Genomic DNA, 19,934 nt, shown 5'->3' on the forward strand with positions numbered 1-19,934 from the left:
GCTGGCTTTGTTGTCATTTTTAGCAGCCATTGTGCAGTTAAACTCTGCATTTTTTTAAATACTGCAGCTGCCTACATGCGCAAGAGGCAACTGTTTACACAAGTTGTACGCGCATGCCCAGTGTGCATGAACGGTCATGTGACATACTTTTCGGTCGGTTAGTGTAGACGGAGATTGTTTCTGAAACGCCACTGTAGACGAGGATCATTTTCATTTTAAAACGCTGTTACGTGCTAATGTAAACGGGGCCTTAGGCTCCTTCCACATCTTTGCAGCTGCAGATCTCTTGTGGTTGCCATGGCAACGCTGACTTTAGAGGCTGCATGGTGAGTAAGGAGAAATAAAATAGATGAGAGACAGAGAGCAAGACACACAGACAAAATACAGACATACGTACGCATACAGACATATGCAAAAGAATCAAGGTAAAACCCACAAAAAAGCAAATAGGATGCAAAGCCAGAAACGAGGGCAAGGCAGGCAATCAAGTCAGTGGAGTTAGTGTGAAAAACAGGAACGGATTGACTGGAGGAGGAGTCAACCGGGTTAATTACCAACTCTGATAGCCACAAAACCCTCTGAGGCACGTGTTAGTAACCGAACGGAAGACGCGTCGGACAACCTCTACTAAAGTCGCTGAGAAAATTATGAGGTGTTGTGTCAGAGCAGAGGGTGTAGAAGATATTAAAGCAACTTCACTTTTAGTCACAGCAGCGAGCGTGTGCGATTGTGAGTGGTGACTGGAACACTTCTGAACCCCCTCTGGTCAAATGTAAGCTTTATTTTCTAGGGCAATGGCCATCTCTCTTCATTAGCATTTGTCATGGCTGTTGAGATTAAATTAGGGTGGGAGTTTATAATTCTCGATAACCTGTGCTGCAGCTGTAATTGAGCCATGTGTTATGTCAGTGTGTGGGTCTGTTTGCCTCCCTCAAGCATATCATGCTAAGCAGAGAGCATCAAAACTGCTCTGAGGAGCCAAGTAAATTCCTAAAACACGTGATTAATCACTGCATCACGCACATTTAATGCATCCAGCTGTCCTTACTCAACACTCTTGGCTTAGACTCAAGCCAAATTTAAGAAGAGTTTTATGCTAATAAAATTTTACCACATCAAGGTAAATCAAAGCAATAAAACAAGAAAATGCATATGTACTTTTGCACCTTGCAAAAGCAGAAACGACAAAAGCCTGTACATTTATTTCAAGTAATTGTGACTTTATATCTGCAAATTACACCTTTTTTTTCATACCTGCGACTTTATATCTCTCTATTGTGACCATATCTTTTCATTTCGACTTTATATCTTACAGATGCAATTTTATTTCTTATTATTGCGACTTTACATCTTATCTCTGTTGTGACTTTATATCTTACAGCTGCAACTTTCTTATAATTGTAACTTTAAATCTTTCGACTGCAACTTTATTTCTAATAATTGTGACTTTACATCTTACAATGTGACTATTTCTTATTTTAAACTTCATGACATGTCCTGTCTCCATTACTTGTTTTAGGTGGAAACAGGCTTCCATAAGAAACTGTCAATGCGGCTTAACCGTGTAAATGTTTGATATCCATATTTAGTGGTAAATTAGTCAGTGCTGATGTTTAGCTTGGAAATATAAATCAGCATGAAGATGAGGCACAGAAGACACAAATATGACACCTTTCCGCCTCGCATGCTTTTTCTCTATTTAATCCCTTCTTTCACTGACGGCCCCCACATTCTCCATCGTTCTTTCATCCATTTTCCCCTTTCGACTCACTAGTTTACATTACGATAGAGCTTAAAGTGTAGCAAATCTCCTGCCCAGATTGGCACAAAATGCATCTCTTTAAATGACAAGAGTGGGAATAGAGTAAAATCCAACACCCACCCTGATACCCACATGCACACACCACACACACATCCAGATACCCACACAATCACATGCACAAACACTCACAATCACTGTCAAATATAGAAACTGCACATGTATTCTCCACACCAGCACATGCTCTCGCACTGTGAGAACCAAACTGAGCAGATGCAGCAGGGAGTTCAGACGGATACCCATCACACGTACAGAACACCCATCGTTCAGACAAGTGAAAATCACTCCCTTTCTTTTCATCTTAAGGTCAAGAGAAGCTCCTGCCAAAAGAAAACACCATAATCCTGCTGTCTTTAGACGAAGGGAGGAAACGGGGTGTGCGCAACTGAAGGCCGTCTCAAAGAATTCAGTTTCAGCAAAAAACATCTTTGATGAGACTAAACTGGGATCATTTCACACTCTTTGTTTTGCAGTCTCAACACTAAGGCAGAGGTCTTATTATCCTGTCTAGTGTCCACAACTGAGGTCTTAACTGTTTCTAGTTCTAGTTGGAGAGTAAATGGAGACTTTTGCTTAAAGAGACAGTTCACCCAAAGATGAAAAATCTGTCATTATTTCATGCCATTCCAAACCTTTGTTACTTTAACTCTTTTTCAGAACACAAAAGAAGACATTGTCCAAACGACATTTTGGAGGGATCCCACCGATTTTCTTTGCATGGACAAAAACACTCAAAATCTTCTTTTATGTTTTCAAAAGAAAGTCAGTCATATGAGTGTAACAGACGTAGGCTAGGAAGAGCTGTGCGTGTAAACATCACTCCCCCAAACTCAAGAGGCACTCTAGCGACTGACACTAGAGACTGCAGTCTTTAGCCTCCTTGTTAGAGCGCCCGACTCCCATGGCAGCGTACCCGGGTTTGAGTCCCACTTATGGTGCTTTTCCATTGTGTGGTACTACTCGTCTCGGGTCGGCTTGGCTTACTTTACTTTCGGTTTGCTTTTCCACTGCAGTTTAGTACCAAACAAATGATACTGCGGTGGCTGCTACTGACTATTTAAATCTAGCGGGTTTGGTGTCTCGTGTTTTAAATTAGGGCTGCACAATATATCGCACGATATGAAAAATAACATTGAACTTGAACACGATTATCGCTTAAACTCGATTCTTAGTGCGATTATGAAATCGCAAAGGCTGCGATTATTTTTTTTGCGCAGCTTGTCAATGAACTATGGCTCCAAATGCTAATCCATCTGAAAGCACTGTGAGTTTGAGTCGCTTATAATGTACATTTGAAAAAGCAACACGCGTCGAACATCTTTTCAGACACAAGAAGCATTTATTAACATCTTGTTTAACAAAAGACAACATTTAATAACATGTTTTTACTCCAAACTCACTTCATAAAGACAGTTGAGCATCCTTCTGTGAGATGATGTGGCTTCTTACACATAATAAGGCAGTCGTGTGTTTATTAGTCATGTTTAATTAATCAAAGCATTTCAATCTTCTGTTTATTCAGCTACAGCGCGTGTTATCTTCTTCTGCTGCAGGGCATATTTTGAGTTTCTGCACAAGAGCGCCCTCTGGCTTTCAGATGGAGAAGCATTTTCTACTGATCACAGAGCCGTACAGCTCTGACAAGCTGCGTATAAAATAATCGCAGCCTTTGCCATATCGCATGCGATTTTATCGCGATAAATCGTGCAGCCGTATTTTAAATCCAATGACGCTGGTAGTGACGATTCTCTCTGACCAGTCAGTGATCTGCAGTGTTTACACGTCACATTTAGTATCAGTACGAATACATATTATATTGGTAAGACACCATTAATATGTCTCAAATATGTATGTGTAGAGTTTCAGAAGAGTTCTCATTCTCAACCACGTCTCAAACTGTGCTCAGATTTTCCAAGATACCAAGTTTACATGTTAAAACAGATTAGGATATATAGAAAATTTAGCATTGGTGCTTGTTGATACAGTTTGCTTCATCTCGAGTCCTTGCAGGAGTTAGAGTCATCTCTTCACAGGTGTAGGGGCATCTATCAATATATCAAGCAGTCATATTTGAATATCAAGCAGCAGCATAACAGACTGTTTTTGTTCTGCTAAAATTACTGGAAGCGAATGACACCAGAAGCCTCGCACATTCAAGTTACAAATGGCAGCGCCCACTCTCACTTTAAAAATGAGGTGGATAGTAACGTATTAATGTAGTTACATACTTTGTGAACTTCACAAAAAGAGTTTAAAGAATTATAATTGGCTGACCCCTTGGAAACCCCCCCGCTGAAGACCCTATATAGACTCTTTTAGGTTGAAAGAGCAACATTTGAGCAATTTCATATAAATATAAATACATATAAATGTTTTTAGGCATGGGAAAACCTCAAGGTTAGGGGTCACGGGGGTTCATGCTCAATAAACGTCTGTCTGTAACGAGGGCTGAGAGTCTCAGCTGCACGGATGTGGTCAATGTAGATTGTAATCAGTTGGAGATCTGAGATTGGGATTTCAGGAGAGCGTAATGGAGAGGACCAGGGTGGCGTTACATAAACCATGATAGACATTCCGTTACCATGGAGGCCTTATCACATCTAAAACCCCCACTACCCACGCATGCTCTCCTTTCTCTTCCTCGCGCCGTCTTTCCTTCATCTCTCTCTCGCTCACGTTGGTGCCTTTTGGCATGACGCACCGTGTGTGCGCATTGGTGTGTGTTTTGAAGGTCTCTGTTCATTCTCTGAGGCTGTATGCGCTTGTTCTTCGTATCTGCTTTATCTCGACACCCCCCCTGCACAAAAATCATCCATTCTGGGAGGCATTTCACCCTTCAACTCCCATCTTTTCTTTGGATCCTAACACAAAACACCATCATTCACATGCAAATCTGCTCTGGCGGCCCGCCAACTATAAGTAAATACATGAACGCCACTGGAGGACCGCCGCTATTCTCGAAACAATCCTTTGAAATGAATGCTCATGGTGAAAACTTCCCATACAGTTTGGAAGGAAGAAAGCAGGTGCAAATAAAAATACATACACTATGAGTCTTTCAAAAGCTGACAAAAGCAAGAAAGAGACCATGTCAAGCCACCAGTCTAGAGAAAAGTAAAAAAAAAAACACCTTACGGCCTTTAAACTAAAACAGAGCTTGCTGAATTTAGAAGCACGCCACTTTTTTTTTAGGTCTAACCCAGTTCAAACTGGCCCCAGGAGAGATTGTTCCTAGAGCAGGACACGCAAAAAGCATTTTTAAAGCCTGCTCTCTGGTCAACCGGGAGAAATGATTTGAAACCTCTGCGACTGGTATTACATAACATGAAAATGAGAGATGTTTTAATAGCTGAACAATATCAGTCCAAGATGTGCCCACATGAAAGCACGACAACTGAACTCCAGAATACCAGAGAACAGAACACCCATGCAAACAAATCCAAACCCACAGCAGAGGGTTCGTTTTGCACCCATTTGTTTGCCAACCGTGTGCACAAACTTTGAACCTGGCCCTGAAATTATGCATTACCACTGCAGGCAGTGTCTTGATGCTGCTGTTACTCAGGGCGTTTTGCAAATTTTCTTGCAGCATCAAACTCAAATTTGTGCAGTTTTATCACATAATTTATACAAAGATGGTGTGGTGTAATGGCTCTCGGCACTGCCATGGGAACTAGGGGTGCTGAGGTGTGTGTGGGGGGCAGGGTATCGGTGAGATGTGCCAATTGCCGATACACAAATATAGAAGTACTGACCCACTTCGAGCACTGCCCTTGACTGAATAACTATTGTACCTTTAATAAGGATTCATTTTTATTTAATTTTTACAGTGAAGATCATATGCAGTGTTGCTGCGTTTGATTAATTTCTGTACCTGAAAACTACTGTTATATCTACCTGGAAAACCTGAAAACCTTTATTTTATTTGTATCTTTGCTTTATTGTATTTATTTGTGCTATTACTTGTAGTTTGATTATTATTTGTTCTTATTTATAGTCCTTTTACCATTTTACCATTGCGTTTCAGTATAAACGGACCAAAACAGAGACTTTTGAAAACGATGGCGTGGCTGCCCACGTTCGCTCAGTGTATCCTTGATGACCATGTAAATAATAACATGGAGACTGAACTGCAATCTTTGTTGGCATTGTTGTCATTTGCAGCCATTGTGCAGTTAAACTCTGTATTTTTTAATACTACAGCTGCCTACATGCGCAAGAGGCAACTGTTTACACTTGCACGCGCATGCCCAGTGTGCATGAACGGTCCCGTGACCTGCGTTTTCGGTCGTGTAGCATAGACTGAGATTGTTTCTGAAATGCTGTGGAAACGGCAGTGTAGACGAGGATCATTTTCATTTTAAAACGCTTAATTTATAATACAAAAGTGTTCTATTTCAAATAAATTCTGTTATTTCGAACGTTCTATACATTAAACAATCCTGAAAAAAAATGCATCATGATTTCCACAAAAACGTTAAGCAGCACAACTGCTTTTAACATTAATGCTAATAATAAATGTTTATTGAGCTATATATCATCACATTAGAATGATTTCGGAAGGATCATGTGACACTGAAGACTAAAAAGTTTGAAAATTCAGCTTAATAAAAAAAAAAACATTTCCTAATGTGCACTCATGAACACAAAACCATTTACTAAGAAAGTAAATGGGGTCAAATTTCATTACCTATTGTTTTTAAAAGTTTATCACACCTTTATATTTAATAGATATCCAAGCTTGTGTTTGTAAAATACTGCATATGCATAAACTTTCTTATGAAAAATGTGTCACTTTCCACCTCCCATCGCTCTGTTCCCGCAGGCGAAGAGAAATGAACATACCAAGCCCATTGTCACAGCAAGAATGGCCCCAATACTTCAAAATAACATCTAACACATGTTTGATTAGGATGATAAGAAGATCATCAAAGCTAAAAGCTCCTTTATGGCTCTATTTCTAAATGGATCATAATCACCCTCCTCCACTAGAGTGAAAGAAGTAAAAGAATTAACTTCATCACCTTTATAGTACGCAGTGATTAATGTTACTCACTGCTACGTTTATCACTCTGTGCATTACTGTTTATGTGGGGGGGCTAAAAGCATGAGAAGCTGTTTGAAGGTTCTGTATCTTCTTCTGGTAAACTGTTTCGGAAGGAGGCTTTCCATGTGCAACTGCTTCTTGGTGGGAGTGATCACTGTGTGCTAATCACATCCTTCTCTCTCGCAAGCAGGAGGCTGTTTTCAGGCTGTTATTAGGGCTGTCGGTCAAGCCACTGATCCGGGAGCTCGAGGCCATCTGTGTGTGTGTGTGCACGCGTGTGTTTGAGTGTGCAAACTGCGTGGTGAAATGAACAACCTCTGCTGTCACTTCAAAGGGGCGTCACGTGGCGCATTTGCTATGGTTTGATTCAGGCACTGACTCGCAGTGACTGCAATGCTGTTTTTGTAATGCAGAATGAAAAGAGCAGAGAGAGAGAGAGATCGCTTCAGAAGTGCCGCCTTATAATCACTTTCAAAAAGTGTGTCTACAAAGCCTGAGTGTGATTTTCTACACTAACATCAAGGGAAAGTATCATGGTTTCCACAAAAATATTAAGAAGCACAACTGATTTCAACATCGATAATAACAAGAAATGTTTCTTGAGCATCAAATCATCATATTAGAATGATTTCTGAAGGATCATGTGACACTGAAGACTGGAGTAATGATGCTGAAAATTCAGCTTTGACATTACAGGAATAAATGACATTTTAAAATATATTTTTTTAAAATTTCACAATATTACTGTTTTTACTGTAATTTGATCAAATAAATGCAGCCTTGATGAGCATAAAGCTTTTCTGAAAAATATTTAAAAAATCTGCCAATCCCAAACTTTTGAATGGTATATTTTAATATATTTAAAGTTGTTTAACATTTGTTTTACTCTACTAGTAGTGTCGAAAGACAATTTAGCTTGTGCTCATCTTTTTTCCCAATACAAATACCAAGAAACATGCACTGAAATTTATTGTATAATTCTAACACTCGCTTTCCGCTTATCCCACTGTTCCCGCAACCTTCCTTTTACCTCATCTTCTTCACCGCCACCTCTTCCGAGAGCGACAGTTGCCATGTGAACAGGTGCTGAGTCTGAGAGAGGCTCCTTCACACAGGAGCATTTGTGTAAAGAGGCACCAACATGCTCACACAAATATCCATATCAGAACATGGAGAGAATAGCATCCGAAAACACCTATTTACAAAAATATATATATATATTTATACGCCCAATTCTAAGGCAGCACTACTTGTATCCTTTGCTGAGCACAGAAAAAAATAATGCAAGATAGCGGATTCTAAATATATTTATTATAACACTGCAAAGCATCGATAAGACAGTTTAGTTCAATTTAACTGAACTATTTTTCCTGTAGCTCAAGAGTATGAGCACTATAACAATGACAAAATCATGGGTTTGATGCACTTTTGTATCTACCAAATGCATAAATACAACAATATTGTTAATAGCGTTATTCGATAATACCAAACTACTGAGTGCTATTTGCAGAGCGAGTGTTGAGTTGTTGCAAGAGTTGCCTAAGTTGCCAATATGCAGGAACAGTGCAAATTAATCACATGTATCACACAATAACACAAACACTTGGAAATACACTGCTGTATATTAGCACACCCTCCTCACACAACTTGTGCAGCACTAACATACATCAAAATAAACATATTCAAAATGCACAGTCGAGGTGGACACCATTGCTGCTCTCCAGCAGAGATGCCCAGGTGTGTGGATAAGCACAAAATGAGTGGGCATAACCATTAAGGATCAAGGAGAAGGGGGGCGAGAGGGTGACAGACACAGAACGAGAGAGATATCTCGCTTTTCCTCACAATGTTATGTAAAGCCTTGCAATGGGAGGCCAGTGAGTGGGCAGTCATTCCACTCTAATCCCTCACTCTTTTCAAAAGAAAAAAATGCCAGCATTCCTCCTACACAAACACACTCTCTCCGATTGCACTCCTCTATCTCCCTCCATGCATTTATTTCTTTCTCCACACTTGCTCGCTTGCCGAAGATTCTTTAAAACACCCTCAGGACAGTTTCGGCCCACAGGAAAGCAGCACATGGAGAGTGGGGTGCATGGTCCTTATACAACCAGACTTCAGTTTATAGAGACTATCTGCATCTCTATTTGCCGTCATTAACTTCTGATGATAATACCTGGAGAAATCTTTGTGCATATGACTACAGAAGTAAAATTATCTGAGCCGTAAATGCCATCACTCTGTAACCGAAGAAAAATGACGTCATGACAATGCTGAATGGCACCACAAGAAACACACAGTCCCAAACCTTTACTATAGCAAAGTCTTGACATGTGACATGAAAGGCAGCAGACAGGGGAAAATAAGCCCATTTCACTCCTTTAAAAGTGATAATACACACTTTTTGAGCAATGTTGCTTGGGCACTTTCCCATTGAGAATGAGCAACAAATTTCTATCTAGAAATTCTATTCTTTAGATTGGTCGTGGGCAAATTTTTGAGATCCTCCAATCAAAATGCTAGCAGCCGATCATGTGACCGGCTTGGAGATTTCAGAAGAAAGTCAAGCAAGATGGCAGCATCTCGGCGGTAGTGGAGCGGAGAAAAGGAAAGTGAACTTTTATCTTTTTACGCTGGCAAGTTGTCATGTGTCAACCCAAAACAGGGAATTTACCTCATTTAATGCTTAAAATACCAACAGGTGTCCAATTTAATGCATGCAGGCTGTAATTTAGCCATTGAATGTTTTCAGTTAAATACTAAAAAGACGCATTCTGTTTAATGTCTGAAGTGGCGTAGGGTGTAGGGCGTATGGCACGTGAATGTAGCTTATGACGTGATCGACTCGGTTCAAATTCCACCTTTTGCCAAACTCGCTCTTCTCAGAAATCAGATCTGAAAGGCATTTATATTTAATTAAAATGAAGAAAATATTTGAAAAGTTGAAATAAAGTGCCTAACAAGTGTTTATAATAAAGTATTCATTGGGTTGGCAATAGATTTGCTCCTTTCTGATTGGTTGCTGCCAACTGTCCGTTGCCCTAATTAGTTGCCCTGTGTCTCATCAGGTTGCCCGTTGACGGCAACATTGCTCAAAAAGTTGCCCCGTGTATCATCACCTTAAGAGTATGGGAACCAATAATTTTAAAAAAAAAATACCTTAAACTAATGATGCTCTCTTTCATTTACATATTTATCATTATCATTTTATGAAATTCAGTTTCGTTGAAGGTTTGCATTCTTCCATGTTTAGTGAATTATAACATACAGCGCAATCAAGTCTGACTTCCAAATTAATTATTCTTATTTAGTGTGTGTGAGTCAGTGCAGTCCGACTGCTGAACGAGTAACTCTAATGAACCGGTTCTTTTTAGTATCAAACTCATACAGCTTACGACTAACTGTGAAACTTAAATCAGTGAACTCACTGACTGGTTGATATGACAACTAGTAGTAAAGAAGCACTTTATCAATAAGTCATTTTTAATAATACATGTTAAGGGCAATTATAATATAGCATTTGTCACTTCTAAAAAGCATAAGAAAAGACATTAAAAACCCTTTTGCAATTTTTTTAAGTGTATTGATTCATTAATATTTGTTAGCCATCAAAAACAGTATATAGCAGAAAAAATATACTCTTAAAAATCAACCAAACAGTCTTGTTGGCTCATACAAAATGATATTCTCAATAATATATATTGATGTACTTTTAAGAACTGCAAAAACATTTCAGCAAAAACAATTAAGCATGAAGTCACAAGCCACTCCCCTCCCTCTGCACATAAGAGTGGTGGAAAATTTCCCAAAATTGTCAACTGCCACTACTAACGAATCATATAGCCATAACATTGTTCTTGCCCTGCCCTCTGGAACTGTGTTCTAACATGCCAACCGACAGAACTACTTTTGCCTCAGGCTCACAACTGGAAGGGCTAAAGGTAAACAAAGTTATGTAATGATCAACTTGCTAATCTCGGTTCGATGAGCCTTACCAAATCACTGCGTTACACACTACCAGTCATTGCACACACTCATGAGGTGTCTATGCACATTCCAGAGATAAAGCTGTTTCGTGGGTGTGTCGTCTTAGAACAGCAACTTAAGGTTCCCGGCAATTCTGGATTCCACATAGAAAACCCAAGAGATAAAGGTAATAAAAGTATATAGAAGTACATATACCAGGTTTTTAATATTTCAAAGTCATTAAATTCATAATGTACCAGAAAGTGAATCTGTCTACAGTTACTCATTGGGTCAACATCTGGGCTGTGTGTCTTCTTAACGCTGATGAACTGACTGCATGTGCATCAGGACTGATATGTAAGCAGTGTCTTATTTCAGTGTTACCTCTTGACCCTGGATCAGTGGACTTCCCTCAGTTCATAATCCACAGTCACTCTACGGACAACAACACTAGATGAGACAAATTGCAAGCCCATTGTTGGCTAATCCAGGATTAGTGGCACATTTTCAAAATTTCCCGGGCCTCAATAATGACAAATTGTAGAGAAAATGTCAGTCTTATCTAGAGGCACGGCATCCCCCTTTACATAAAAAAGAAGTAAAACAGGTTGAGTATGAGGCCAAATGTCTCAGTCTGTGACAAAAAATCTCTCTGATCTGTTCTTCAAACATAGCAGAGGTTCAAGATAAATTGCTTAAAATCACCTCCAAAGGAGAAAAAGAGAGCTGTGAAGCACACCAAATGAACGAAAGTTTAGTTCATGGCATCATTATAGAATGTATTTTGAAAAGAAATAAAACATACTGAATGAACTTTTGAATATGTTTCAAGTCACAATTTTCAGTCGGTTTAAGTCCGCTTAAAGATTTCCAATTCTGTTCCTCAAACACCTCATTAGGGCTTTTCACACTTGAAATAGTTAACCCTGGGTCATTCTAAACCCCGAGTAAACAGAATCCTGGGTTTTCTTCTTTCACGTTTCACACTGCTCATAATTTACCCAGGGTTAACAATTAATCATTGGTATTCATAAGCTTGCCGATTCACATTGTACAAACCTAAATCCTGGGTTAACGTTCTTATTTGCATATTTGCAGTGTCAATGTCATTGATTGGATAAACGCAGCACGTGACCTGTTTACATAGCTCTAGCATTGTGCATCCTCGTACTGCCGACTGTACTATTGAGTTTATACTGAATGGACATTTCGGAATATAAAGGTAAGAATAAAACGGTCCCTTCTTCACTCATATTGTCGCATTTTGTTTCAGTATTTGACATTTTTCCTCTCAAACGCTGAATTTGCTTGTTTATATATAACGCACAGTGTTTCCGTGACTGTCCAAATCATGCAAATATAAGTATGTGATTGATTGTCTGTTGCTAAGCGTCTAGTTGTAACATTCTAACACTGCATCGTTTCACACTGTACAAGTTTGGCTCTGCAATGCGGAGTTAACACCGCAAAAGTGGCGCTAACCGTAATTACAAGTGTGAAAAGTTCCTTTACCCGGGGTTAAAAGCGGTGTTTAGAACGATGATAACCCGGGGTTAAGCGCAGTGTGAAAAGCCCTATTGGTTCTTGTGGAAGCTCAAACGTGCTGCATAACACACGAGAATGAACCTCATTGCTTCCCACACATCAAGCAAACATGCTTGAGCTTCCATTTACCACAACTGATGTGCGAGTTGATGAATGTTTATATGTGAATAAAAGCCTAAATTAAATCTGTCCATCATCTAAAGCAATCTAGTCTCTTCAGAAAATTTGGACTAAACCCCTCAATTCATATGGATTAGTTTTACGATCTCTTAATGGAAGTTTTGAAGCGTCAAGGTGGTAGTTGCATAGACTGTCAATGGAGGGACAGATTTCATTAAAAAGAACTTAATTTGTGTTTCGAAGATGAACAAAAGTATTACAGGTTTGGAACAATGTGAGGATGAGTAAATGATGACAGAATTTTCATTTTTGGGTGAACTAACCCTTTAAACAAACAATCTACCTCAATTGAGCTTGATGTGCACATAAACCTTTCTTCAACTTTATATACTTTTCACAACAGTCCAATAAAAAAGACCAACCTATCCATCATCATCATCATCTAGTCTACAAAAAAAGGGACATTTTATTATTTACCGTACATCCTATTAACGCACTGAACCAAGGCAAACGACCCGTCTGCCCATTGATTTCACATCAAGCATAGTTCTCTCTTTATGCACCGGCATACTGTAGAAATCCCTGCAGTTTCCATGGTTACTTCACAAAAACACTCTAATGCACATGTGCAGTGCGAACTGCTGCACTATGGCTGCAAAGCATCACTGCCAATGAATGTGTGGGAGAGCCATTCTTCATTGCATAAAAGTCCTGGAACTTACAGGAACAGGTAAACATGTATGCACTTGTTACAGACAACCCATTCCCATCACAACACATCACAATTTGTCATTTCCCTGTAAAAAGTCCTTTGTCTGAGACTAAAATAGAAACCCCCTCGCTTGGCACAGGAATTGATTGGTTTGTGGTGTTTTCTACATACAGGTGCTCAGTGCTGTATGTGGTTGTCAGGTGTGTGTGTGTGGGTGGTATCTACTTGTGGGATCATGAAACATCCATAACACCAGTTTAAGGGAAAACACACAAGAAAGCACCATGGAAACATTTAATTTCATTCTATTGACATAAGCTTTCCCATAGTAATGGAAATACCCTAGCACCACCCTACTTGAAGATATTTCCCAGCCATGCAGTTCCTCATTTAGTGATAGGATCAGTTATTGACAAATGTGAAAGCACTTTGTTTTATGACATCACTCTCTGTGACCTTTTGATGTGACCTTTTAAATGTTGCCAGCCAGTGCTCAATATAATCTCAAGGTTTACGACTAGTCTTGACTGCCTTCCTAGAATACAGTGGTCCCCTGTCATGCCACATCTCTGTGAAATAATTCCTCATTTAATATATAAAGGCACAAATTAATATATAATGGTACTGCAAAAAATGACTTATTCATACAACAGCTTACAGAAGTGGCCCAAATACTGTCTTTATGACCTAATTATTCTCGCAATAGCAGTCAATAACATCTGTAACCATAGCGACTAAAGTAAATAACAGAAAGGCTACTGCACTATACAACGTAAATGACAACTAGTTGTCAAATGTGATTCAGTTTACACAGCACAAGATTACCCGAAAATGCAGTTATGAGGCCAGCAAATTTTCCAGAATTAAAGGGATAGCTCACCCAAAAAATGAAAATTTTGTCATCATTTACTCACCCTCAAGTTGTTCCAAACCTGTATAAATTTATTTGATCTGCTGTATACAAAGAAAGATATTTGCAATAATGTTTGTAGATCTCACCCCCCACTGACTACCATATAGTGGGGAAAAAAATACTATGGTAGTAAATGGTGGCGAGATCTGCTTGGTTACAAACATTCTTCCAAATATCCTCACAAAACAAAGAAATGTATACAGGTTTGGAACAACTTAAGGGTGAGTAAATGATGACAAAATTTTCATTTTTGGGTGACCCTTTAAGGTCTGGTTCCATTCTGGTACAACACTTTTCGCGATATAATCAATTCCTGATAAAAGTCCTGCTCTACAACTGCCCTACAATCTCATTCTACTCATAAATACATCATATTCCCAAAGTAAATCGTGATTCATGTTGAAATGTTTTTAACTTAATACGTCGTCTTAAAAACAAAATTCTCATGGCATGACACAAAAAGACAAAAAATATAACAATTTAAACACCTTGTATAAAAGTTATGGAGAAGTTATGGAGAAGAACTAGCGAGATTGCAATCAAGAAAATTCTATTTGGCAATTAATTTTCATAAATAAAAAATATTTGCGACTTACAATGTAATTGTTTATTCCCTTCGATGTGTAAACATACCCACACACCTTAGGAAGATACGGAGCCCAGCACATGACATGCACGAAAAAACAGTAGGATAAATCGTGCACGCGCTTTACTAAGTCGTTCCCTCGATTTATAAATCGTGCGTGCGATTTACTTATTCGTTCCCTCGATTTGCTAAATCTTGCGCACAATTTAGCAAATCGAGGGAACGAAATAGTAAATTGTGCGCATGATTTAGTAAATCGAGGGAACAACTTATTAAAGTGTGCGCACGATTAACTTTTTTTCCCCTGCATGGCATGTCATACTTCATACCGTAGTAATATATTCACAAAAATGGAATGTTCCTTTAAGGCTATGAAAAAAATTACGCGGTAGCAGATAGACATTAATATTATTTAAAATATTAAAACATTTACAGATTTTTAAATATTTCTCACTTTAATTCAATTTCAATTCAGATTATTATATCATAGCAATATAATACTGATTATTAAAATATTATGCACATCGCGTGTCTGCGCCAAATGACTCACTATGGTGCAATCCGCGAACCACAACGAATAAAAATATTTGCCGAATATTAAATTGAAGTAAAAGTGCATTTAAAGTGCACAATAATCGCATTTATTGCAAAAAAAAAAATAGCGATCAGTTGATAATCGTGACAAGTCGAAAACGATTATTTATTGTAACCCACTACTGGCGTGCACCATAAACGGCCACTATAGTTGTAAACGACCTGCTCTTCAAAGATCCACCAAGAATATCTGTCAGTGGAGCATGAACAGTGGGAAATGGACTCATCTCACCTGTGCAGTTTGCGTACCGCTTTCCCGCCACACTATCCAGCAGCGCCAGCGCTAGATTGTCTGGAGTGTCCGCGGGCAGCGGGGTCCAGTTCGTGTCCAGACTCGCCTCTGAGCTCTGCTCATCGCTGGACAGCGACGGGCTCCTGATGTCCGCAGTGGCGGATGGCCAGCACGGCGCTTCTTCGGTCTCCGGGCTGAACACCTCTCTCGCCGGGCCGCTTTCGGGAGACGTCTCCCTGAAGAACGGCACCACACGGGACAGGCTGGCCCGCCGCCTGGATGCCCCGGTGCCGGTGGCCTTCTCCCCAAAACCACCCGCCCGTGTGAGTGCATTGGTCTGTTTCTTCAAGAATTTTTCAAGAGGCTTCATTCCAGCCGGCATTTTGATGACAGAAATCACAAGAAGGCCCTGGGTTGATTCTAATTAATACTCAATAATGAACACTGATGATAACCGTATAGACGTGAGCGTATAGGCTACATAATAGCTGGATAATGCTGGAACCCAACTCTGATCGGAAAATGCCTGAAGAATATCTTCCCCGCTGTGTTAAGGTGTCAAGAATAACACACGGCCATTTTCAATGTTCATTTTACACAAGTGGATGCTGATCGAGTCCTTACTACCCTTAGAAAAAAAAATCCAAACGTATCCCAGGGAAACCCGTCCTCCACTGCAGTCCTTCAGCTCGAGAAGAAGGCTATGTGTGTACTATCATTGCCACAGCCTTGATCAATGAGTCAATTACACGAATGCTCAGACACAAAAGATGAAAATAGCAGCAGGTAGCACTTAATTATGCATATACATATATAAATCAGTCTCTGCCAAGATGCTGGACCATATAAATTAATCGTTTACCGCAGCAGGTCTGAAGGAAACGGATTCCGTCGCAGACGAGATGAGCGACTGGATATTGATGATTATTCCGTGCCTGTAGATCCCTGACCGGTTCAGTGGCATCCGTATTTATGTTTTCTCTCACGGTACCGAGTGTCTCTGCGCCTCGAGTCCGCACAAATACTGCGCTCCGTCGCTCTCACATACAGTACAGGCTACACACCCTCTCTCTAGTTCTCTCTCTCTCTCTCTCGCTGGCGCGCGCGCTCTCTCTCCACCCGCCTTCTCTGCAGCTGAGTGCGTGTGTTATTGGTGGTGTCAAGAGATATTGCTCAATTGCTTTGAATCGCAGCAATTGCAGTCACAAGCTCATATACTAACGCTGAAGAACCCACATGTGCGCCAAAGACTGAACATTTGGATAGGCTTTTCCATTTTTTTCCTAATCACGCACGCCAAAATGTGGAAATATTGAATATCTGTTACAACTATTTGGTGTGTTGGCATTTCGTGTAATATGCTACTATGTTTGTGCAATGTGTCTCGAAGATTGATATCCCTATATAGTTCTACTTCTAAACGGTTTAAATTAATGTCAAGTACAAAGAATGCCCTGCAGCTTTTTCATTCATATTGTGCATTAATTTTAGTGATCATCAAATGTACAGGTTCAAAAGAATTTATATGCCAGTCCTTGTTTAATTATAAATATTTTAGTAAATTAATAAAAAGGAAATAAATAGGCCTATATAAATACACAAAACTTTTTATCTTTTTAATGGCAGTGGTGACTAATATCAGCTTACCACAGTTATTATGACATTTCAACTTCTATATCCCATACTCTTAAAAATTAAGCTATTTTATGGTTCCATGATATAACTTTCCATTGAAAAACGTTCTTCATAGTGGAAAAAAAGATCCTTCAGGGTAGCAAAATGTTCTTTAGACTAAGCAAAAGAACTATTCACTGTAAGTTCTTTGGAGAACCCAAAATGTTTCTTCTATGGCATCGCTGTGGAAACTTCTTTTCGGAACCTTTATATTTAAGTGACAATTTTGTAAGGAATGACAAAGGACGTTACATTTATTTTGTGTGTTTCCATTAGCTCTATTACAGTAGAAATAGTGGAAATAATGTGAACACATAATAAGAACATTGCAAAGTATTAAGAACATAAAAAAGAGCATCTATTTTACATGGACTTTTGTCTATCTTTTAAAACATAAAGTTAACAGTGACAACATTCATTACTGTAGAACCTGAGACTAAAGTTCTGTGCGGTATCAATTACAGTTGGCATGTGTCTAGTCCTCCTTAAGGTCTACAGTTAGCCAGCTGTATGGTTTCAAATTGCCCAGCTGGAAAGCACAAAAGGGGTTATCTCTTTCACAACCACTCCATGAACACACACATTGAATTTAAGTGTCTTTAATCAAAGGCACTTATTAGGAGACACACTTCGACGCCATCAGACCTCAGGCCTGGTCAGGGTACGAGTGGCTTATAGTTGTGAGCCAATAGAGTAAGCAACTTCATTATCAGTATTAAGTTACGTTTGGCAGGCCATACATGGTGTCTTGTTCAAACGTCTGTCAGGAAACAGTATCCCTAGACACCTATGAGGGGTAAATATGGGATCCGGTGACCATTGGTGACCGCACTATGCTGAGCACTTAATTGATGCAGAATAATTCGCAACACATGGGAATACCAACTCATTTTCTTAAAAGACAGAATGCAAAAATTATTTTTGAAAAATTAATGAGGTCTATGTGCATGGTTTATAAGAAACTATTGTTATATGACCTGACTTTCTGTAATAAAATGCATAAAACAAATAAATAGCTAGTTACACTCTTAGAAAAAAAAAACGGTAGGGTTCTTGACTCAATTTTAAAGCAGCATTTTTTATGCCATAAAGGTTCTAGGCAGAAATGCCTTAAATTATTGCATAATATTTTCATGTATAATAGGTTATTTCTTTTTTCTTTTCTTTTTTTTTCTAGTGATAAAGTATGTTTATGAGCTGTTTAATCTATAAAATGTAATTAAAATTAAATAAATGAAAACTCAGTCCATAAAATGAAGGTTCAATAAATGTAGCGCCTGGATGTCAACAGTTTCTATGGTTCTATATAGGACCTTTTCTTCTAAGACTATATGTTGTACAGCAGTAATCTCTTTTAAAGTATATATCTGCATTTTTTCTTCTTTTTTTTCTATAGTGGAGATCAGTGTTGGGGAAAGTTACTTTTAAAAGTAAAGCATTACAATATTGCGTTACTCCCTGCGTTACTTAGTTACTTTTTATGAAAAGTAATGCATTACATTACTTTTGCGTTACTTTTTCTCACCTGCGCTGGACTTGCTTGTTTGTTTTTAATAACAAAAAAAAAAAAAGTTCTACTTTTGGTAAATGTTAAGGCTCTTTCACACCAAAAGTGAAATGAATAAGCCTCAGGCTGAAGAAAAAGCATATTTACGCCTGTACAGTAGAGGCCGCAGCTCAAAGAAAGCTTTCAGCTGTGCTGCCATTCTGGATTGAAGAAGAATAGGTCACCGGAGAAGGAAGTTCAACACTCCTATTTCCAAATCAAGAAGCCTATTAGATAATCTACAGTGATTTTGCTTATTAGTATGGTTGAATTAGATAATTGAAGGTCAGCAGCAAAGACATTGCTTAATAAAGTGAGATTAAATACATAAAGTATATTTGTATAATTTAATACAGTTAATTATTACAGGTTTGCATAAAATTCTGAGATCGCATTTCACTGTTTTTATTCATTTTGAGGAATACTGAATGTTTTCGTGCAAGTGAGATGAGTAAATGTTCACATTTAGTCTAGAACCATCATGTTCATAGACAACGCCTCTGCACTTTATTTCTCTCAACATGGGGACAGGAGAGCTGTCAGTCAATAAATGTGAAAAAGTAACTTGCGTTATTTATTTGAAAAAGTAACTTAGATATTTTGTTTAAATTGAAAACTTGTAAATTGTTACTTGTAATGCGTTACCCAAACACTGATGGAGATCAACAAAAGAGAGAATCATCTGCCTGATAAACCCTGATGAACTCAGCTGTGGTTAGAGCTCCTTCCGCACATCATTTAAGATGACTGTGCACGGCAAAACCTCAGGATGGGAATTTCCGCCCTCTCATCACACAAACAAACATGTTCAAGTTAGGCTGGGTAATATACCTCAGAGACATCCTACATGATCCTGTTGAATTTTGAGCTATGTGTGTGACTTCACCCAGCCATGTCTGCAAGCTCAAAACTGCAGGCGGTAAAAAGTATAAATTTAGCTCTGCGTCAGTAGAGGTCCTCATTGTCACCATGGAAATGATTGTGAAACCATGCTGCAGAGAGGTGGAAATCACACATGGGGTGAACCACTGCAGTCATCCGCTGGACACAGAACTAATATAACAAACACACTCACTCTCTCCACCCTTATACACTTAGTGCCTTCCCCCGTTTATCTCACATCAGTTTGTTCCACATTTTATCCCACAACTACCTCTGTGGTTTCTGTGGCCCCACTGAA

The 19,934-nt window shown here is 39.0% G+C and overlaps 1 protein-coding gene across 1 annotated transcript in view; it reads right to left on the reverse strand.

Moving 5' to 3' along the window:
* Nucleotides 1-16,704, reverse strand: part of rapgefl1 (Rap guanine nucleotide exchange factor (GEF)-like 1) — a 47,676-nt gene extending 30,972 nt beyond the window's left edge. Inside the window, exon 1 of the mRNA XM_048198150.1 lies at nucleotides 15,535-16,704. Coding sequence (XP_048054107.1) covers nucleotides 15,535-15,916 — 382 coding nt within the window. The 5' untranslated portion in view covers nucleotides 15,917-16,704. The remainder of the gene's footprint in view (nucleotides 1-15,534) is intronic.
* Between the last annotated feature and the right edge of the window lie 3,230 nt (nucleotides 16,705-19,934).

Source organism: Megalobrama amblycephala, linkage group LG1 (genome assembly GCF_018812025.1).
Source record: "Megalobrama amblycephala isolate DHTTF-2021 linkage group LG1, ASM1881202v1, whole genome shotgun sequence".
Classification (NCBI taxonomy): domain Eukaryota; kingdom Metazoa; phylum Chordata; class Actinopteri; order Cypriniformes; family Xenocyprididae; genus Megalobrama; species Megalobrama amblycephala.